The sequence below is a fragment of the Chiloscyllium plagiosum genome, unplaced genomic scaffold (genome assembly GCF_037043375.1).
Source record: "Chiloscyllium plagiosum isolate Xiang-an unplaced genomic scaffold, Cpla_swu_hap1 HiC_scaffold_7, whole genome shotgun sequence".
NCBI lineage: Eukaryota > Metazoa > Chordata > Chondrichthyes > Orectolobiformes > Hemiscylliidae > Chiloscyllium > Chiloscyllium plagiosum.
The window spans coordinates 55,696,571-55,720,670 of record NW_028270145.1 but is presented as its reverse complement, the minus strand read 5'-3'; the positions used below and the strand labels follow the sequence as shown (position 1 = coordinate 55,720,670).

Genomic DNA, 24,100 nt, shown 5'->3' with positions numbered 1-24,100 from the left:
GAAAGACATTCTTACTATTGAGGGAGTCCAGTGAAGGTTCACCAGACTGATTCTTGGGATGGCCGGACTGACATATGGAGAAATTCTGGATCAACTGGGCTTATACTCACTGGAATTTAGAAGAATGAGGGGGCACCTCATAGAAACATAGAAAATCCTGACAGGTTAGATGTGGAAAGAATTTTCGTGATGTTAGGAAAGTGCAGAACTAGGGATCATAGTCTAAGAATAAGGGGTAAGCTATTCAGATTTGAGATGAGGAAGAATTTCTTCACTCAGAGTTGTAAACCTGTAGGATTCTCTATCACATAAAACCGTTGGAGCCAGTTCATTAGATATATTCAAGAGGGAGCAGGACATGGCCCTTGCAGCTAAAGGGATCAAATGGTATGGAGAGAAAATGGGAATGGAATACTGAAATTGCATGACCAGCCATGATTATATTGAATGGTGGTGCAGGCTCGAAGGGCCAAATGGCCTACTCCTGCACCTATTTTCTGTGTTTCTAATGTTTCAAAGAATGAAAGGTGATCGCAATGAAACTTATAATTTTTTTTTAAACAGGGGATGACAGTATGAGTGTGAGCAGGATGTTTAATTAGTGCATCTAGAACCCCGGGGATGAATCTCAGATTAAGGGTTGAGCCATTCAAGAATGCGATGAGGAGGAATGTCTTCGCTTAGAGGTGATTAATCCTTTGAATTTTCAAATCAGATAGCTGTGGAAGCTGATAGTGTCCTTGAGACTAAGGACACCAAGCAATATCGAGACAGGGCAGGAAAATGGCATTGAGGTAGATGATCAGCCATGACCTAACTGAATGGTGCTGCAAGATTGACAGGCTGAATATTCCTGAAGACTTTGATTAGATCACCCCAATCTGTCCAGAAACTGCACAGAATGTGTGTTCTGGTTTTTAAGTCAGCAAATGTAGAGACTGTAAACATCTTTTGTTACTGTCATCAAATAACTATGAAGTGCTGCAATTGTGAGGAAGAGAAAATTGGAAAGAAAGAGTTTGAAAATGAAAAATGAGCAACAGCATCAAGTGGCACAAGTATACAAGTCACTAAAGATACATGTTAAATAATGTTTTCTCTTTAGGCCAATATTTTAATTTCTGCGAAGAAAATCTATAGGGAAGTTAAGTTCTCATTTTCACAGATAATTATTCCTTTGCTAAAAATCAGTAAATTAAAACTATTTTTGAAAATATTATTTGCAATTTCATGATTAATGGTAGATATACACAAATATTTACTAGATTAGATTAGACTTCCTACAGTGTGGAAACAGGCCCTTTGGCAACTGTCTATGTGGAGTTTACACATTCTCCCTGTGTCTGCATGGAGCCTCCCACAGTCCAAAGATTAGGAACATGGAACTGGGATGTCATAGCAATTACAGAAACATGGCTCAGGGATGAGCAGGACTGGCAGTTTAATGTTCCACGATACAAATGCTACAGGAAGGATAGAAAGGGAGGCAAGAGAGGAGGGGGAGTGGCATTTTTTTATAAGGGTTAGCATTACAGCTGTACTGAGGGAGGATATTCCTGGAAATACATCCAGGGAGGTTATTTGGGTGGAACTGAGAAATAAGAAAAGGATGTTCACCTTATTGGGATTGTATTATAGACCCCCTAACAGTCAGAGGGAAATTGAGAAACAGACTTGTAAGGAGATCGCAGCTATCTGTAAGAATAATAGGGTGGTTATGGTCAGGGATTTTAACTTTCCAAACATAGACTGGGACTTCCATAGTGTTAAGGGGTTAGATGGAGAGGAATTTGTTAAGTGTGTACAAGACAATTTTCTGATTCAGTATGTGGATGTACCTACTAAAAAAGGTGCAAAACTTGACCTACTCTTGGGAAATAAGACAGGGCAGGTGACTGGGGTGTCAGCGGGGGAGCACTTTGAGGCCAGCGACCATAATTCTATTAGACTTAAAATACCGATGGAAAAGAATAGACCAGATCTAAAAGTTGAAGTTCTAAATTGGAGAAAGGCCAATTTTGACAGTATTAAGCAAGAACTTTCGAAAGCTGATTGGGGCAGATGTTCGCAGGTAAAGTGACGGCTGGAAAATGGGAAGCCTTCAGAAATGAGATAACAAGAATCCAGAGAAAGTACATTCCTGTCAGGGCGAAAGGAAAGGCTGGTAGGTATAGGGAATGCTGGATGACTAAAGAAATTGAGGGTTTGGTTAAGAAAAAGAAGAATGTATATGACAGATATAGACAGGATAGATCAAGTGAATCCTTAGAAGAGTATAAAGGCAGTGAATACAGAACTGGCTCAAAGGTAGAAGACAGAACCTGGTGGAGGAGGGTTGGATGCGAGCATAAGAGGTACAGTTAGTAAGTTTGCAGAGGATACCAAAATTGGAGGTGTAGTGGACAGTGAAGAAGGTTACCTCAGATTACAACAGGATCATGATCAGATGGGCCAATGGGCTGAGAAGTGGCAGATGGAGTTTAATTCAGATAAATGAGAGGTGTTGCATTTTGGAAAAGCAAATCTTAATAGGACTTAGACACTTAATGGTAAGGTCCTAGGGAGTGTTGTTGAACAAAGAGACCTTGGAGTGCAGGTTCATATCTCTTTGAAAGTGGAGTCACAGGTAGATAGGATAGTGAAGAAAGTGTTTTGGTATGCTTTCCTTTATTGGTCAGAGTATTGAGTACAGGAGTTGGGAGGTCATGTTGCGGCTGTACAGGACATTGGTTATGCCACTGTTGGAATATTGTGTGCAATTCTGATCTCCTTCCTATCGGAAAGATGTTGTGAAACTTGAAAGGGTTCAGAAAAGATTTACAAGGATGTTGCCAGGGTTGGAGGATTTGAGCTATAGGGAGAAGATGAACAGGCTGGGACTGTTTTCCCTGGAGCGTCGGAGACTGAGGGGTGACCTTATAGAGGATTACAAAATTATGAGGGGCATGGATAGGATAAATCGACAAAGTCTTTTCCCTGGGGTGGGGAGTCCAGAACTAGAAGGCATAGTTTAGGGTGAGAGGGGAAAGATATGAAGGAGACTTAAGGGGCAACTTTTCCACGTGTGTGGAATAAGCTGCCAGAGGAAGTGGTAGAGGCTGGTACAATTGCAACATTTAAAAGGCATTTGAGTGGGTGTATGAATAGGAAGGGTTTGGAGGAATATGGGCCTGGTGCTGTGAGGTGAGACTAGATTGGGTTGGGATATCTGGTCGGCATGGACGGGTTGGACTGAAGGGTCTGTTTCCATGCTGTACATCTCTATGACTCTATGTGCAGGTAGGTAGATTGACCATGCTAAATTGTCCATAGTGTCCAGGAATGTGCTAGCTAGGTGGATTAGCTATGGGAAATGCAGGGTTATAGGGTGGGTGTGGGTGGGATGCTTTTTGGAGGGTGAGTGTGGACTCGATGGGCCAAATAGCCTGCTTCCACTCTGTAGAGAATCTATAAATCCTCTTCATGGCTCATCACACTTCCAATTTTTGCTTCATCCTGAAAGTTTGAAATTTCATGATCTAGGACATTACATTTCAAAGAATGAAACACCACCATATGCCTTCTTGCAGACTGAAAAGCCAATCATTCAGACAATCCTGCTTCCTGTGTTCAGCCAACCTCATATCTATGCTGCCATTGTCCATTTTATTCCATTATCTTTGATGTTATTGACAAGCCTGTTTTGTTGCATTTTCTCAGACACTTTTAGAAGTCCATGTACACCACAGTAAGTCATTAACCTCATCAAAGATGATGGCAAGAGTTAAGTTGATGAGTATATGTAATGAATTGGATTTCACCATTTTATTTCCATTAGGAATGTCAGATATATACATGAAAGATAAAGATTTCACACAGGCCAAAAGAACAGTGCTGTGTAGCCAATTTGAGAATCTTGATATAGTTAACTGCATTCCCTGCCTTTAAAACATATTTGTATAAATTGAGAGCAGCACAGTGGCTCAGTGGTTAGCACTGCCACCTCACAGCATCAGGGACCTGGCTTCCATTCCAGCCATTGGTGACTGTAAAATTTGCACGTTCTCCCCGCGTCCGCATGGATTTACTCCAGATGATCCGGTTTCCTCCTACAGTCCAAAAATGTGCAGGCTAGATAGATTGGCTATGCCAGACTGCACCATAGTGTTGAGTGATATGCAGACTAGGTGGATTAGCCATTGGGAAATGTAAGGTTACAGGGGCAGAATGGGGAGGAGAGTCTGGGTGGGATGCTCTTTGGAGGGTCTGTGTGGACTCGATGGGGTCAATGGTCTGCTTCGACAATGTAGCGATTCTTTGAAAAAGTTCCTGAAGGTTTTTTCTTGCTGAATATTCCATTAGAAGCTAAGTTGAGATTGCATTCCCTGTTCACTACATAAATATGAGTAACTTGAACAGTTTTTGATATAAGAACATTTTGATCGTTGAACATTTTACATCTCTGAATTGAATTATGCATTTTTCTTTAAAGTACTTGTTCGCATGGCAAAGCATTTTCTATTAAATTCGGCTGCCCAGGCAAATTGGAGGAACAGCACCTTATCTTCTGCCTGGGCAGCCTACAGCCCAGAGGACTCAACATTGAGTTCTCCAATTTTAAATACCTCCCTTCCCATCCCCCAAATCCCTTTCCAGCCCCTCCTCCTCCCTTCTATTCCACTTACCGACTCTTCTTTCCAGCCACCAACCGGATTAATTCCTCCCATCCACCAACCAGGCTGTACCCTCTACTTGTGTTTACTTATCACTACCTCACCACTCCAACCCTCTCCCCAACGAAAACCCTCCTCCACCTCCCCTCATCCCCACCCCCAGTCCTGAAAAAGGGTTCTATCCGAAATGTTGACTTCTCCACCTCCTAATGCTGCCTGGCTTGCTGTGTTCTTCGACCCTCTTGCTTGTCCACTTCAGAAATGTGGAGCAGTCTTCTATTAAACTGCTTCCTAATAGTGCAGATCATTGACAGTAAAAATTAGCCACGGTCCCTTTTTACAGCACAATTACCATACTCTGCCAAGTGCTCCCTAACATGCTAAAATTCCTTGGAAAATTTTGAACAGTTTTCGAATGTGTTATTGAGTGAGTGTATGGGTGAAAGAATGGGTAGATGTGTACGTTTGTGAATTTGAGGGGTGGGTGAGGAAAGTGGATAAATGTGTAAGGTAGCAACTGGGTAAGATGGCAGAAGAAAGAGAAATTGGACCAGGCCATTGAACCAGGAAGGATTGTCAGGTCTGTGGCCAGTCTGATTAGGTGACTAGCAATAATTGAGTAAGGCTGGGGTCAATTGGGTGATGGGACCTGGTCAGATTGGGTCAGGATAGATTTTGGAGTCAGGGTGGGTGAGAAAAATGAGTGTTCGATAGTGGGGACTCGGTAAAGCAGGTGATCAGAGAGGTGAGTGGAGGTCAGAGGGATTGTTGGTGGTGGAGGAAGGTGTCAGGTGTACTATTATAAGAAACTACACTTTCAATTTTCTGTCTAACATTTCCTGGGTAACAACCCACATAGGTAAACGGGAACTGTCCAAAGTTTTCAACTCAATTCAGAGCAGGAATCTTTTGCAGACAATCCCAAGCAGCAGAAGAATAATCCTTTGAAGTTCAAACTTCCTGGGGACTTCCCATGGAGGCAGTGTGTCTGGACTTCAACAAATTGGAGAATGGAAGTATGGACCATAATTTTTGGTTTCTGCTTCTAACTTTGCTGTTCCTTAACTATCGATTCCATCTCTCTCCAAGGCAAAAGTCTAAGTTTAAGCCAGTCTGTTCACAACCTCAATGTTATACTTGATTCTGAAGTGAGTTTCTAATCTCATATTTGTACCATCCCAAAGACCATCTATTTTCATTTCCATAATATTGCTCAGTCACTCCATCCGAGTTGAATGCTCTTTGTTACCTCTAGACTTGAATATTTCAATACATATCTGGCTTGTCTCCCATAAACCTGCAGTCTTCCTCCATAAACCTGCAGTCATCCAAATCACTGCTGCTCATATCTTAATTTGCAGTATGTCCTGTTCCCCTATCATCCTGTGGCTGTTATAATTGTTGATGTACTGTATATTGATCATGACTATGATTACATATTGATTTCAAATTCTCAGCCTTTATTTCAAATCCCTCCACGGATTTGTCACCTTCATCTTTGTATTCTCCTCCACTCCTGGTCCTCCAAGATATCTGTGCTCTTCTAATTCTGGCTTGTTGTGGATTCCTAATCATAATTGTTCCACCAATGGTGGCTGTGCTTTTAGTTGCCTAGATGCTATGCACTGCAGTTCCCCCTATCATTGATTGTCCTAACTCACTATCTTACACTCCTCTAAAACACCATTCTTAAAACCAACTCTTTTACAAAGTTCGTGGCCATCTGACCCAATATACCCTTATGTTGTTCTATTTCATATTTTGTTTTAGAATCATCCTGTGAAGCGCTTTGAGAATGTTTCATTACATTAACGGTGCTGTACAAGTTGTTGTTATTTCCACCACCCATTGTAGTGCCTCCAGATTTCATTACAGAATGGAATAACTCAATTTTAAAATAGCATCCCTTTGTTCCAGATTCCTCCAATAGTTCTCTTGTGCCTTACCTACCAAATACATTTTCTATTTTAAACATCTCAATTAGACCCTCCTCATTCTCTAAATTTAAGAGAATACTGACAAACTTATGTAAGCTGTTGTCGCCAGACAGGCCGCTCAATATGATTGACTTATGACAAAAAGAACAATAAATGAGGCATGCTGGGAAAGTGAAGCAAGCCTTGGCCAGAAGTGCTGTGCTCAAAGACATTGAAATGAACAAGCTGCAGAATCCAGACAGTATACAATTGATTCAGCAGCTGCAGAAAAAACAACACTCTCAAACGTGAATTGAATGGAATTGACATGAGTGCCATCCACAGGACAAATGGAAACATCAGGTTGTTTACCAGACGAGGGGGCGCCTCACACCTTTTAATGAAAAGGCCTACCAGACCTACATGCCTCCAACACCTCTAGGAATGAACGCCCAAGGATCACCCTATCATCAACATGTCAATATCTGGTTGGGTCCAATCAATCAAGGTGATCAAGCCCTGATCATATCTATTGGTAGACATCGAAGACCCTCCCAAAAGGGCCCAAAAACTTCTAAGTATAAGAATTGCTGCAACACCACCCTCAAGGGTGCTAAAACGAGACCAACTACCATGAAGCAAAAACACCCTTGGGACCACAAGAAGAAGATGATCAGACGATCTTCACCATGTGAAGCAAGGTCAAGATCTAGTGTGGTGATATATGATCACCAGAGTTAAGTTAAAGCACAAGATAGTTGATTAGATTTATAGTATAAATTGTTAGTTTGAGGTGTACTTTGTTATTATAATATTAATTATGTTAAGGAAATAAATATTATTGTTTGTTACTACTGAATCGACTTGCAGTTGCTTTGCTGAATTTAAGAGTTAAAACATATTGTATGGCAGGTGCAACACAGTCCTCATAATTTACCCCTTTAACCCCTTTACCTTTGGATGAATCTGCACTGTACCCCTCCGAGCCAAACATGAACAATAATGAACCAGTACATTTTTAGATTAATTCGAAGATTCATTCATTTTATTTATCTGAATGGTACTTCAAGGCTTCAAATAATCAGTTGAGTAAATTATCACACTGCTGCTCCAAATTTAAGGAATACTATCAAAACCTTTTTTACCTTAGATCTCTGTCCTCTTCACCATGAGTATCCAGGTAGACAGATCCCCACAAGCAAAACCGGTGCCCACGAATTATGATAATTACAGAGGCGTTAATCAGAAGGAATATTCCAGTTCCTGCTCCACAGTTCTGGGAATGCTGATAAGTAATTTAAAAAAAAAAGAAATAATTTCTGCAAATATTTAATCCTAAATTAACAAAAATTACCAAAGGCAACAGGATTAATTTTCCCTTTAGATACAGTTATAAAGCTTAAAATAGCTGGTCTGCCAGTGCTATACAATTCACCCAATTTTCCTTTCATTGATTTTACCTGAACTATCAACTTTCCTGTTAATTCCAAAGTAAAAGTTAGTCCCAAAATCTGCTACAGTATTGTTAAGTTAGTTAATTGACCAAGCACAGTTAACATTACTATAAATGGATTCAATTGTGTACACGACACATCACTTTTATCATTCTTGTTGAACATGCTAGAAGTAGGAAAACATCCAGTTGTCAGAAAACCACCTTGCATACATGGAGAGATTTTTAATTGTATCAGGTGTGAAGACTCAAAATTTTATGTTGCTGCTTATATGACATATCATTTACATAGCACCTTTCATTACCACTGGACATCCCAAATAAGTAACATCTGAAGTGCAGTCATTGTTGTAATGGAATAAATGAAGCAACTAATTTTCACAAACATCCACAAATAGCAAGTTGCTAGCAAGTAGATTTTTTTTGTAATTTTTATTGCGAGAGAAATACAGGCCAAGATACTAAGAATAGCTCTCCCACTCTTTTTGAAATAGTGGCATGGTATTTTTTAATGTCCACCTAACACAGTAAATGGGATCTTGTTTTAACGTTTCATCTAAAAGATGAACAGTACTGAACCTCCTCATTTTTGCCCTGCAGTGTCAGCCCTGACAGATGTGCTCAAGCTCTTGAATGGACTTGAATGCATAAAACTTCTGAATTAGTGGTAGGCTTGTACCATCTGAGCCGTACCAGATGTCTGACAATATGAGTGAGTAACTTGAACTGTTAACAAAAAACATCAGAAAGGATGGGGAAAGAAAGAGACAGTAAGCCAGTCAGGATGAATTCATTTATCATCCAAATTAAGCCATAGGACATAGCACATATTAATCATATACTATAGCCAGTTAAAGATGGAAATATAATGCAATATGTTTAACCAAGCAACTTTGATTACAAATGAAAAATAAGAATTTAGAATGCAATTTAAACAAGTTGTATTTATAAAGTACCTTTAATGCTGGAAGAAATGACAAAAATGTGTTATGAAGTTGAAGGTGTGTACTGTACCTTTAACAGAGAGTGAAGGCTGTTTTGGCAGTGTGAGTTTGCAGGCAACTGTCATGTGACTAACTACCAATCTCAGAGTGTATTGGAAAATTGAAAATATGTAACATTGGCTGTAAACTAGATACCTCAGTTGTTTTGACCACTATTTGAATTCAACCAGTTTAAATTATACCCCAGGATACTAAAACCCAATCAAATTTGAATTTTAGTGTTTTGACAACAACGAACCAATAAGATAATCCGATGCTTTGGTATAAACAAGCTAGCATTTTACGAGTTAGCCAGTGAGAGAGTAAACTGCCATCTAGCGAGAGAGACGGCTATTCAAAACACCCTATGTCAAAGGTACCTTTCTCACATGAAACATATTTGCAGCAAAAGACTGAAGATGACCCACAGGAAGACAGATGCTGATGATGACAGCTGCTGTCTGGTTTTGAAAAATAAATTGATGTAATTTTAATAGGAGCTTTTATTGGATCAGTGTATTGATATTGAGTTGGAGGTAGATCCACAGGATCCTTTAAGAGAAATGAGGCTTATAGTTGTAAATAGTTATTGTTTATTGTTCACTTTTAGAGTTAAAGAACAAAATTGATTTTATTTCTTTAAATAGTGGAATTTGGGGAGTTCTCTGTCACTTGTGCTTGAACGGATTACGAGGCGAGGTATGCTTTTCTACATTTTTGGTTTAATTAGCAGAACAGTTCACCGCCATACCATAACAAATGTATGTCAGGTCAAGAAAAATAATGGTAGAATGGAATGATCCAAAGCTTGGACACAGAGTCATGCTTTAAGGAGGAGTTTATAAAGACGTGAAGAACTATTAAATTTATTTTAAACTGGGGAGTTAATTGCATGTGTCTGACAAGGTTCAATTATTGCCCACTCTCTAAATGTTTCACAGAAGATAACATTTGGAGTTGATTTCCACTGTGGAAAACCACAAAATATTGTCCAATCTTATCAAAATCCATTGCATTTACTCACCAGGACACATTCACAATAGCTTTGTTGTTTACAGCATTGACCTTTGAGGCACACAAATGTACCACATACTAGACAAAGAGCTGGATCCTTAGGCACCTTTGAACAGTGAACACAGGCTTTACGATGATAGTACTGAAATATGGTATTATAATTTTCTGGTAGCTGAAGAAGACATGGTAAAGACCACTGTGGATCCTGAACGAGTAGATTCTGAAAATATAAAAAACATTTTTGAGTATCAAAATTTTGACACTGTTTACAATCAAAATAACTTTCATGGCAAAGTTTATCTGAGGGATCACTAAGAGCTATTTGAAATCTCCTTTAATTGATGTATGAACATGTTAAGGCCTAAAATAATAGATTTAGCTATCCTGATCATAGGCAAACCGTCAAGATTTTTTTTTGAAAACTCTCAATGTGGGGCACAGGATGTAAAGTTCCTATCCTCATAATGTAATTTGTTGAAAAGTCTTGCCATAAAGTTGTGTGTAATTCCCATGAACACATGCAGAGTTTAGGGTTATGTCAACCAGTATTCTATGCTCATTACTGAAGTGTATTCATCTTAAAATTTTCTGCTTTTGAAATCTACTTAGGATCAAAATCCAGGTATGGAATAAAGTGTGGACATCTTCTGCTGACTACAAATATTCATGGGGCTTCCAATATGGATCAGACTTCAGGCCTTCCATCAGAGACTTACCAGATATTCTCGTACAGCTGGATGTAGGAAGAGACACCCACAAATAGTCTGCCCACCATAGTTGATGAAGCTACTACAACATGATACTACAATTATTCTGTTGGCCCAATGAAATCCATAGTGTTTGTGAAATATACAGAACAACCAACACTCAGTCTTTAAGACCTATAAGTTTGCAGTAAAGCTTTCCTCACATGGCGACAAACCTTTGCAAGTTATACCAGTGCCACAAATGGGAGACTGATAAGTGCATAATATGACATTAAATGCAAACATCTGACCATGGATATAACTCAAAAGTAGGGTGACAGCAGATGACGATGCATAATATCCCAAATCTCCACCCACCAGCAGAATAAGAACATTTAAAGAGATCCAGATTTTCAAACTTCACAGCTTATGTTTACTGCTGAGTTTTTAAATGTTTACAGCAGTTTCTGTTAGTTCCCCAGAATATCTTTCTTCACAGTCAACAGTCGTACAAACTGACACTGAAGTTTTCTTTAGATTGTTGCTGTATGTACCCAGATAATCGACATATCGATCATAATGTAGAATCAAGGTCACAAATTGCTGATTCCTGCTCCATGTGCCAAAATACAAGCTGCCTTTCAATGAGATGCAACAACTGATTTTGGAAAATGAGGCACCAGAGGTGTCCAGTTTCTAGTCTGAATATTGCTACAATCATGGCTGCCGATTCTATTGTCTCCACTACATGCCCAATTAGATGTGGTTGCATCTTTTAGGTTTGTTATACTTACCTATCTTTTGTTGAATATTATGGGTACATTACAATAATTTCTTATGGGCATTATGAAACTGAAGTAAAGTTGGCAATATTTAGTTTACAAACTGGTTATATTAAAAACCATAAACATGAATAAACTACTCTATTTAATTTTACACTATGTTAAAGCATTTTTACAGGTACTTAAGGTTTGTTTTAGTGCAGCCAGTTCATTGTGTGCAATGGTTCAAAAGAGTGCTAAACATGATCTCATCCCTTGGGGCACACATATTAGAAAACATCTGAACTATCAAATGCTAATAATGTGTTTGTTTTTGTCTACAATAGATATGGTCAATACTGATATTAAGATATGAATCAAGAAACAGGGGTTGATGGGTTGGGGCTAGGAAGAGGAGTAGTAAAGTGAAAAATGGCAGAATGGTCCAAGGGAGAAGGGGATAAAGCAGACAGTGAAAGAAGTAAAGTAACTGAACTCTGAGAGGGAGGACAAAACTGGTGCCAACTGAGGAGAAAAGGAAGAGGACATGTATGAAGTTTGAAAGGAAGTTAGAAGGCAAAAAAGGGTGGAAACCAATCAGGGTGGTGAAGTGAACACAATATCCACCACATAACTGATACCATCCTCACAATCCAATATCCAGAAACCTCAAAATAATAAATCCATAATTGGCTGCAATGACTCCATGACCTTGCTACTGGGCTACTGGCTACATGAGGAACCTTTAATCAGAGAATTATCACAGTATCCACATAGCGTGGAAGGGGGCCATTTGGCCCATCAAGTTTCATTGACCCTCCAAAGAATATCCCCACCCAGACCACCATATCCCTGTAACCATGCATTTCCCATGGTTAATCCATTTAGCCTACATATCCCTGAATACTATGGGCGATTTAACATGGCCAATCCACATAACCTGCACATCTTTGGACTTAACATTAGGACTCCATCAGTAGAATGGAAATTCCACCTCAGAGCTACAGAAGGCATTTTCAGGCTACTGACCTGTAACTAGGCATATGCCACTGCGATGGGGCCCTAATTATTCACAATATATATGAATGATTTGGATGAGAAAAGTGAATGTACTGGTGCCAAGTTTGCAGATAACACAAGTAAGGAAAATGACACAAAGAATCTACAAAGGAATATAAACAGGTTAAACGCACTTATGTGGGAAAATGTAAGGTTATGCACTTTGGCAGAAAGAAGAGTTGATTATTAGTTAGAACATAGAACAATACAGCACAGAACAGGACCTTTGGCCCTCGATGTTGCACCAACCTGTGAACTAATCTAAACTCATCCCCCTCCACTATTCCATCATCATCCCTTATCCAATGATTATCCAATGATTGTTTAAATCTCCCAAATGTGGCTGAGTTAACTATATTGGCAGGCAGGGCATTCCACGCCCTTACCATTCTCTGCGTAAAGAACCTGGCTCTGACATCTGTCTTAAATCTATCACCCCTCAATTTGTAGTTTTACCCCCTTGTACAAACTGACGTCATCATCCTAGGAAAAAGACTTTCACCATCTACCCTATCTAATCCTCTGATTATCTTGTATGTCTCTATCAAATCCCCTCCTGGCTGCCTTCTTTACAATGAGAACAGACCCAAGTCTCTCAGCCTTTCCTCATAAGACCTTCCCTCCAGTCCAGGCAATATCCTGGTAAATCTCCTCTGCACTTTTTCCAATGCTTCCACATCCTTCCTGTAATGGGGCAACCAGAACTGTACACAATATTCCAAGTGTGGCCACACTAATGTTTTATATAGTTGCAGCATGACATTATGGCTTCAGAACTGAATCCCTCCAACAATAAAACTTAACACACCTTATGCATTCTTAACAACACTATGAACCTGAGTGGCAACTTTCAGGGATCTATGTATATGGACTCAAAGATCCCTCTACACATCCACACTACCAAGAATCTTTCCATTGACCCAGTATTCTGCCTTTGTGTTATTCTTCCCAAAATGAGGAAAAGAGGAAATGAGAGTTAAATGAGGAAATATTGTGGAAACCTGCAGCAGATATTTGGGGGTCCTAATGCATGAATCACGAAAAGAAGAATGTTGACCTTTATTCCAAAGAGAATTAGTATAAAATAGGGCGATCTTGCTAATACTATGTAAGATACTGGTTAGAATACTGTGAACAGTTTTATTCCTCTTATTTATAGCATTGGAAGTAGTGCAGAGAAACTTCACTGGGCTGATACCAGTTATGGAGGGATGTTCTTATGAGTAGAGGTCGAGTAGCTTGGGCTTGTAGTCAATGGAATTTAAAAGAATGAGAGGTGGCCTTATTGAAAGAGCCTCAGATGACTTGACAGGGTAGATGCAGAAAAGTTGGACCAGACAGCATAATCTCCGAATAAGGTGTTGCCCAGTTAAGACAGAGATGAGGAGGACTTGTATTTTAATTTCTCAGAGTGGTGAATTTGTGGAATTCTTTACCAGTGAGGGCTGTTGAGGTTGCATCGCTAAGTGTATTCACGGCTAAAATAGTCAGATTTTTAATCAGTCAGCGAATTAAGATAATGGAGAGAAAAAAAAGGAAAGTAATGACCTATTTCTACTCCTATGTCTTATGATCACCACTGGATGTACTGGCTGGTAATTCACTTGGTTCTTCAGCATAGGCTCCTTGAAAGAAAAGAGTAAGTGATGTGGAAGGAGGTGACAGAGAGGGGATTCTGAGGAAAGAACAGTAAATTAACTCTCAATAAGCCTTCTTTCCTGATATCAGATCCTTCAATGGGCCAGTGTGCTTACGGCGAGGAACCACTGCACCACTCCAAAGTAAGCCACGAGCAAATTAAAAAGCGGGGTTACTTGTTAGGTTTCCCATATGACGAGAACCTTGAACGCTGTTGCTTGAATATCTGAGACAGTAGAATGAGGCCCTTAAATGGACTTTAATTGCCTTCAATTAAAGGCGTCCCTTCATGCCTGGGGAGGCAGGTTTCTCAACTCTTTTTGCCCCAGTCCACATTTCCCTGTCTGATCAAATGCCACCCCCAGCCTTGAAACCTCTTTTCAGGGAGGGCATTAAATCCCATCTATCTCTATTGAGCAAGGGCAGATAAGAGTGGTTAATGTTTCTCAGAGTAAAAGAAAGATTGATAGGTCAGATAATATTTTTGGAATCGATAGTCTCACAAAAATGGATAAAATTTAACTTAATTCTGTAACTTCATTAAGAACAAAATACTTGTGACATTTATGTTTCAACAATTCAAAACTCGTTAATATCTAATGATTTGCTAATCTTGTTCCCAAAAATATTATGTCCTAATATTTACACAGTATCAATTCTCTTTACATACTGAAACATTTTATAGGCATTTTCTTGAAGGAATGTATGTTCTTGCACAGGCATCACATTTTGTATTGATACAGCATCTGCTGCTGTTTTCGCTGTTAAGATCTTTCATTTACTTAAATGTCAGTTGTGTTAGACTTTTCAAATATCCCCCATCACATCAAGTGAAAGCCAAGCTAATCTACTTGGACTACTCAATCAAGACTGATTTTATTCACTGTCTACTGCAGCTCTTCCATCAATTGATTTGGAAGCTGATGTGACCAATACTCAAGTGACTTACTGCCTTATGAATGCTAAGACAATATACTTAGCTGTAAAGCAACTTAGTCTAATAGATCTAAAAGATCAATGTTTCAGGAGCATCTTATCTGAAAAAAATCTCTCAGATTCATTTTAATGTAAATTTTAGCAGAAAAATGAAATGTCTGAATGAAGCTGAAAATAACAAACCTGAATAATGATATTCATTCCTTTAACATTATATGAATAGTAATGTCAATTATTTCAGAACCAGACCTACACTGAAGAGGAGCTGTCCATACATTATTACTTGATTGCTTGAATTGAAGTTGAGATGGCCTTTATCTAAGTTGAGCATTTAAATAAAGACAATACAATTTAATATTTATGACTTTTCTGGCACTGGGAAGAGGGATACATATATATTATAAAACAGACACACAAATATATGTTTGAATAATCTAAATAAACACGAATCAACACTTTCATTTACAATGATTCTACATTTTATGTACCATTAGAATGGAAACAGCGTGCAAAGGTTAAACTCAAGTACCATGTATGCATGTCTCCACCCTCCTATTGTTTCTCTGTGTTATATTAGACCAAAAGTCTTCAGAACTGGAGACCAGCAATTAACCAATAAATGACATAAAATCAAAAAATGAAAGTAAATATTTATAAAAAATACTAAAAAGATTTGCTGTGAAAAGCCAAAGAGTTAATCTTACTGTAACTTGTTCTGAATGACTTTCTGCAGAAGTCGTTACTTCCAAACACCACTGAGATATAAGATCCAGAGCTGCTATCGGCCAGTCAAGGCAGGCAGAACTACAGAACTCATCATTTGACTGAAGACAGGGCAGCAGTAACCCAAGATAGCTGGCAAGCATCCCAAATTCTTCTGTTCGCTTGGAAATGAGGGAAAAAAGTAATTGGTACATAGACCATCTGTTGTATCAAATTGCTGAGGCAATAAACTATAAAATACATTAATCTGGCATCAGTCATTAAATGCATACACGACAATTTCCTGACAGCATGATTTCATGACAATGATGATGATGCACTACTAATGAAAAATGAGTAGATAAAGAGAATAATTGACGTTCCAATCATTCACAAAATATTTAGTTCGCAAAAATTTTTCAACAAATATGAATTGTGTATTTTATTTGTTACATTATTTTATTATAGTAGTTGGAAAAGTAATGATAGTATAACTGAGGAAATATTTTGAAGATCACTGAAAAGGGGAAAAATTAGACACGCATGAAGTAATATACACCTATTTGAATGATTTACCCTGAGATAACTATTTGACGTAGAAATAGTTTTAATGCATCTCATGGCAATTTATTTAAAGCACCCTGTGGTTCAACTCAAGACAGAATTTCTTGGGTTATCAACTGTAAATAATTACTCAAATATTAATAGTTTGTGGTATCTGCTAACAGCTATGACACAAAATAAAAGCAAGTCAATCTTGCTAAACAGTTACCCATTAAGCACTTTCCTGTGGAAGTAATTTAAGGTCAGATGTTTAGATGATTGCTGTGAACCAGCATTTTCAGTTGCGCACCAATGCTGTACAGTGGCTCATAAATGAGATTCAAACTATACTGGAATGACATTATGCAATTTGCTCAAATTATGTAAAATAGCTTTCTGGTTATACCACAATTGTTCTAACATGACCAGGTACCAATGCAATTACATTCCTGGTGTTGAAAGGAAGCAAAGAAAAAAACAACAATTAACAATTTATGAAGATCTAATTCATGTCAACAGATTTTGCAGTACCTTTGATTTCCAGGACCAATCCAACCTGGCCAATTACTGCCCTATGATTTTACTCTCAATTGTCAGCAAAGTGATGGAAGGGATCGTCAGCAGTACGATTAAGCGGCACTTAAGTAGGACATGCTTACTGATGTTCAAATCGGATTCTGCCAAGGCCACACAGATCCTGACTTCATTGTAGGCTTGGCTCTAGCATAGACAAAGAGCTGATTTAAGAGCTGTGTTGAAAATGACTGCCCTTGGTCTCAAGGCAATATTTGTCTGAGTTTGGCATTAAGGAAGCCTAACAAATATGAAATCAATGATAATCAGTAGAAAAACTCTCCACTGGTTGGATTTATATATAACACAAATAAAGATTGTTGTGATTGAGAAGCAAGAGGTTTGCTACTGATTGTGCAATATTCTGCCCCATTCTTGACTCCTCAGGTTCTCACAGAATCATATGCAGTAAGAAATGGGCAATTCAGGCTTGGGCTGATTCTGATATTTGTGATATTATATATATATGCAATTGGATCAGCATTTATTGCCCATTCATAATTATCCAAAAGAAGGTGGTGGTGAACAGATATCTTGAATGGCTGCAGTCCATTTTGTGTAGGTACACGCACAATACTGGTCGGGAGCAACTTTCAGGATTATTTAGTTAAGGCACTCCCTGGCGGGAACTCCCTGTGCTCTGTTAATTAATATTTACCCCATTATTAAGAATTTAGTAGAGTCATGGAGTCATAGAGATGTACTGCACGGAAACAGACCATTCTGTCCAACTCGTCCATGCTGATCAGATATCCTAAATTAACCTAGTGCTTTTTGCCAGCATTTGGCCATATCTCTCTAAACCCTAAATATTCTTCTAACTGTCCAAAAGCCTTTTAAACATTGTAATTGTACTGGCCTCCACCATGTCCTCTGACAGTTCATTCCATAGACGCACAATCTCTGCGTGAAAAAGTTACCCCTTAAGACCCTTTAAATTTTTCCTCTCTCACTTTAAATCTATGCTCTCTAGTTTTGGACTCACCCACTCCAGGGAAAAGGCTTGTCTATTTACCCTATCGATGTTCCTCATGATTTTATGAACTTTTATAAGGTCACGTCTCAGCCTCTGATGCTCCAGGGTAAACAGCCCCAGACTATTCAACCTCTCCCTGTAGCCCAACCCTGGCAACATCCTTCTTAATCTTTTCTGAACTCTTAAGTTTCACAATATCATTCCTATAGCAGGGAAACCAGGATTGAATGCAGCATTCCATTAGCGGCCTAACCAATATCCTGTACAGCTGCAACATGTCCTCCCAACTTCAATACTCAATGCACTGATCAATAAAGGCAAGCATACCGAATGTCTTCTTCGCTATCCTATCTACGTGGGTCTCCACTTTCGAGGAACTATGAATCTGCACTCCAAGGTCTCTTTGTTCAGCAACACTCACCAGGACCTTACCATTAAGCATACAAGTCCTACCGTGATTTGCCTTTCCAAAATGCAGCACCTCACAGTTATCTAAATTAAACTCCATCTACCACTCCTCGGCCCAATGGCCAGTCTGATCAAGATCCCAGTATACTCTGAGGTAACCTTCTTCGCTGTCCACTACACCTCCAATTTTGGTGTCATCTGCAAACTTACTAACCATGCCTCCTATGTTCACATCCAAATCATTTATATAAATGATAAAAAGCAGTTGTCCCAGCACTGCTTATGGCACACCACTGATCACAGACCTTCAGTCTGTAAAGCAACCCTCACCACCATCCTCTGTCTTCTACCTTTGAGCCAGTTCTGTATCCAAATAGCTAGGTCTCCCTCTATTTCGTGTGACCTCACCTTGCTAAGCAGTCTCCCATGAGGAACCTTAACGAACGCTTAATTGAAATCCATATAGATCACGTCCATCGCTCTGCCCTCATCAAACTACTTTGTTACTTCTTCAAAAAACTCAATCAAGTTCATGAGACACGATTTCCCACACATAAAGCCATGTTCACTATCCCTAGTGTTACTTTTTTGATTGTGTAAACTTAGTTTTCTTGTTCAAATTTATGGGATCCCATTGCCTTATAACAAGGCCAATGTTCTGATGGCCAATGTTATTTTCTTAACAAATATTTGGAATCTCAAGCTTCATCTTAACTACAGAACTCCAATTTAGCAAATCTAACATCAGTGACAGGGAAACTATTGGAGAGAGTTCTAAAAGAATTAATCACTTGTGGAGGCCAGGTTTCATAAGGGAGGGATCAGAGAGACATTATGCCTAATAAATTTGAGGTGCCTCCAAGGTGCGTAGTTGAGGGTAGTTGATATTGTTATATGGATTTCAGCAAAACCGTTCACAAGATCCCACATGGAAGACTGATAAGGAAGGTTAAAGAACTAGGGATCCAGGGTAACCTGGCAAGATGGATCCAAAACTGGCTTATAATGGTAGGAGACTCCAATGGAAGTGTGTTTTTCAGAATGAAGACCGGTAACTAGTGGTGTTCCACAGGGATCAGTCTTAGGTCCTCTGTTATTTGTACTATATGTAAATGATATGGAGGAAAATGTGGGTGGTCTGATCAGTAAGCTTGCAGACAGCATGATGATTGGTGAAGTTGCGGACAGTGCCAAAGACTGTGAAAGAAACAACAGGATATAGGTAGCTTTTCACTTTGGAGGATCAAATTTAGGTGTGAAATATACTGTAAATGGCAGAACCCTTAGGAACATTAACATACAGGTGGATCTGGGCATGCAGGTCACAGCTCTCCAAGAGTGGCAACACAGGTGGCCAAGGTGATTAAAAAGGCATATGACATGCTTGCCTTCATTGACCAAGACATGGAGTACAGAGTTGGCAAACTATGCTGCATCTATATAAACCCCTGTTCGGCCATATTTGGAGTAGTGTATGCAAGTTTGGTCGCAACACTACCAAAAGGATGTGGAAACTTTAGAGAGGGTGCAGAGAATGTTAACCAGGATGTTGCCTGGTCTTGATGGCATTGGCTATAATGAAAAGTTCGAGGAGAAAGTGAGGGCTGCAGATGCTGGAGATCAGAGCTGAAAATGTGTTGCTGGAAAAGCGCAACAGGTCAGGCAGCATCCAAGGAACAGGAGAATCGACATTTCGGGCATAAGCCCTTCTTCAGGAATGAGGAAAGTGTGTCCAGCAGGCTAAGATAAAAGGTAGGGAGGAGGGACTTGGGGGAGGGGCTTTGGAAATGCGATAGGTGGAGGGAGGTCAAGGTGAGGGTGATAGGCCAGAGTGGGGTGGGGGCGGAGAGGTCAGGAAGATGATTGCAGATTAGGAAGGCGGTGCTGAGTTCGAGGGATTTGACTGAGACAAGGTGGGGGGAGGGAAAATGAGGAAACTGGAGAAATCCGAGTTCATCCCTTGTGGTTGGAGGGTTCCGAGGCGGAAGATGAGGCGCTCTTCCTCCAACAGTCATGTTGCCATGGTCTGGCGATGGAGGAGTTCAAGGACCTGCATGTCCTTGGTGGAGTGGGAGGGGGAGTTAAAGTGTTGGGCTACAGGGTGGTTGGGTTGGTTGGTCCGGGTGTCCCAGAGGTGTTCTCTGAAACGTTCCGTAAGTAGGCGGCCTGTCTCCCCAATATAGAGGAGGCCACATCGGGTGCAGCGGATGCAATAGATGATGTGTGTGGAGGTGCAGGTGAATTTGTGGCGGATATGGAAGTGTCCCTTGGGGCCTTGGAGGGAAGTAAGGGGGGAGGTGTGGGCGCAAGTTTTGCATTTCTTGCGGTTGCAAGGGAAGGTGGCGGGAGTGGAGGTTGGGTTGGTGGGGGGTGTGGACCTGACGAGGGAGTCACGGAGGGAGTGGTCTTTTCGGAACGCTGAGGGGGAGGGGAGGGAAATAAATCACTGGTGGTGGGGTCCGTTTGGAGGTGGCGGAAATGACGGCGGATGATACGTTGTACATGGAGGTTGGTGGGGTGGTAGGTGAGGACCAGTGGTGTTCTGTCCTGGTGGCGGTTTAAGGGGCGGGGCTCAAGGGCAGAGGAGCGGGAAGTGGAAGAGATGTGGTGGAGGGCATCATCGACTACGTCTGGCGGGAAATTGCGGTCCTTGAAGAAGGAGGCCATCTGGGTTGTACGGTTTTGGAACTGGTCCTCCTGGGAGCAGATGTGGCGGAGACGAAGGAATTGGGAATATGGGATGGCGTTTTTACAGGGGCAGGGTGGGAGGAGGTGTAGTCTTGGTAGCTGTGGGAGTCGGTCGGTTTATTGTAAATGTCCATGTCGATTCGGTAACCCGAGATAGAAATGGAAAGGTTTAGGAAGGGGAGGGAGGAGTCTGAGACGGTCCAGGTGAATTTGAGGTCGGGTGGAAGGTGTTGGTTTCCAATCCTCCCACTTCCTCCAAACCAAAGGAGTAGCCATGAGCGCCCGCATGGGCCCCAGCTATGCCTGCCTCTTCGGAGGATATGTGGAACAGTCCGTCTTCCGCAGCTACACTGGCATCAACCCCACCTTTTCCTCCGCTACATCGATGACTGTATCGGCGCTGCCTTGTGCTCCCACGAGGAGGTTGAACAGTTCATCCACTTTACCAACACTTTCACCCCGACCTCAAAATTCACCTGGACCATCTCCGACTCCTCCCTCCCCTTCCAAGACCTTTCCATTTCTATCTCGGATGACCGAATCGACACGGACATTTACTATAAACCGACCGACTCCCACAGCTACCTAGACTACACCTCCTCCCACCCTGCCCCTGTAAAAACGCCATCCCATATTCCCAATTCCTTAGTCTCCGCCGCATCTGCTCCCAGGAGGACCAGTTCCAAAACCGTGCAACCCAGATGGCCTCCTTCTTCAAGGACTGCAATTTCCCGCCAGACGTAGTCGATGATGCCCTCCACCACATCTCATCCAATTCCCACTCCTCTGCCCTTGAGCCCCACCCCTCCAACTGCCACCAGGACAGAACCCCACTGGTCCTCACCTACCACCCCACCAACCTTCATGTACAAAGTATCATCTGCCGTCATTTCCGCCACCTCCAAACGGACCCCACCACCAGTGATATATTTCCCTCCCCTCCCCATCAGCGTTCCGAAAAGACCACTCCCTCCGTGACTCCCTTGTCAGGTCCACACCCCCCTACCAACCCAACCTCCACTCCCGCCACCTTCCCCTGCAACCGCAAGAAATGCAAAACTTGCGCCCACACCTCCCCCCTTATTTCCCTCCAAGGTCCCAAGGGACACTTCCATATCCGCCACAAATTCACCTGCACCTCCACACACATCATCTATTGCATCCGCTGCACCCGATGTGGCCTCCTCTATATTGGGGAGACAGGCCGCCTACTTGCGGAACACCTCTGGGACACCCGGACCAACCAACCCAACCACCCCGTAGCCCAACACGTTAACTCCACCTCCCACTCCCACTCCACCAAGGACATGCAGGTCCTTGGACTCCTCCATCGCCAGACCATGGCAACACGACGGTTGGAGGAAGAGCGCCTCATCTTCTGCCTGGGAACACTCCAACCACAAGGGATGAACTCAGATTTCTCCAGTTTCCTCATTTCCCCTCCCCCCACCTTGTCTCAGTCAAATCCCTTGAACTCAGCACCGTCTTCCTAACCTGCAATCATCTTCCTGACCTCTCTGCCCCCACCCCACTCCGGCCTATCACCCTCACCTTGACCTCCCTCCACCTATCGCATTTCCAAAGTCCCTCCTCCCTACCTTTTACCTTAGCCTGCTGGACACACTTTCCTCATTCCTGAAGACGGGCTTATGCCTGAAACGTCGATTCACCTGTTCCTTGGATGCTGCCTGACCTGCTGCGCTTTTCCAGCAACACATTTTCAGCTATGATGAAAAGTTAAAAAGACTAAATTGTTTTCACTGGAAAATCAGCGGCTGAGAGGAGACTTAATAGAGATAGGGTGGATAGAGACATTCTCCCACAGTTGGAGTTTCAATTACAATGGGGCACAGGTTCAAAGTGAAAGTGGATAGTTTAAGGGAGATGTGTGAGGGATGTTTTTCATGCAGAGTGTGGTAGGAGCCTGGAATGCACTGCCAGAAGAGGCATCTGGATGGTTACATGAATAGGGAGGGAATAGAGGGATACAAACCGAATAAAGGCAGAAGGTTTGTTTTTGTAGTTTAGTTAGGGCATGATGATCAACATGGGCCTGGAGGGCCAAAGGGCCTGTTCCTCTGCTGCCCTTCTCTTTTGTTTTTTGTTCTTTGTTTGAGACAGAGCTGGTGTAGAAGGCTGCTTGTGTGACTAGAGGCTGGTGTTCAGTGGTGTACCAGTGGGATTCAGTGCTGGGTCCCTTATTGTTCATGATATGAAGAAGAAAATGCAGGGATGGGAAGATGATAAATACATTTATGGATGATTGACTGACAGCGAGGAAGAAGGTCTTATGTTCCAGGAGGACATTGATCTGATGGGGAGATCAGTGGCAGATGGAACTTAACCCTGCTAAGTCTAAGGTGTTATACTTTGGAAGAAGTAACAAGACAAGGCAGTACTCAAATGATGGAAGGGCACTAGGAAGCTCAGAGGAACAAAAGGATCTCGGGGTGTTTGAGACAGATCACTAAAGGTAGCAGCTCAGATTAATAGGGTACTTAAAAAGGCATATGGGACATTACCTTTAGCAGTCATGGGAAAGATTATAAGAGCAGTGAGGTTATGCTGGAGCTGTACAAAACTTTGTTTAGGCCAAAGCTTGAGTAGTGTGTGCAGTTCTGATCACTGCACAAAGGATGTGATTACACTGAAGGAGGTGCAGAGGAGATTCACAAGAATGTTGCCTGGAGTGAAGCAATTTAGTTATAAGGAAAAGTTGGATAAGCTCAGGCTGTTTTCTTTAGAGCAGAGAAGGCTTAGGAGGGATCTGATAGAGGTTTATAAGATTATGAGATACACAGGGTAGATAGAAAGCAGCTGTTCCCACAATTTGAAAAATCAATAACAAAGGGGCACAATTTTAAGGTGAGAAGCAGGAGGCTTAGAGGGGATTTGAGGAAAATATATTCTCCCAGAGGGTGGTGGGAATCTGGAATGCACTGCCTGGGAGGGCAGTTGAGGTGGGAAGCCTCACAACCTTTAAACAAAACTTCAATGAGCATTTTAAGTGCTACAACACTTAAGTGCTGGAAAACAGGACTAGTGCAGACTTAGAATAGTTTTTGAAGATGCAGCCTCGATGGATCCAAGGGCCTCTTCTATACTGTACGAT

General features: G+C 41.3%; 1 protein-coding gene across 6 annotated transcripts in view; it reads right to left on the bottom strand.

The window, feature by feature from the left end:
* ubr3 (ubiquitin protein ligase E3 component n-recognin 3) overlaps nt 1–24,100 on the bottom strand; it is a 362,318-nt gene that overhangs the window by 3,531 nt on the left and 334,687 nt on the right. For 5 of the 6 annotated variants that reach the window (XM_043693674.2, XM_087989039.1, XM_043693675.2 and 2 more), the window contains 3 exons: nt 15,803–15,982; nt 10,029–10,238; nt 7,714–7,853 (listed from right to left, as the gene is read on the bottom strand). In XM_043693674.2, the coding sequence (XP_043549609.1) occupies nt 7,714–7,853; nt 10,029–10,238; nt 15,803–15,982 (530 nt within the window). Of the gene's footprint in view, nt 1–7,713; nt 7,854–10,028; nt 10,239–15,802; nt 15,983–16,874; nt 17,064–24,100 lie in introns of those variants that run through there. The other variant, XM_087989040.1, reaches the window with a different exon arrangement.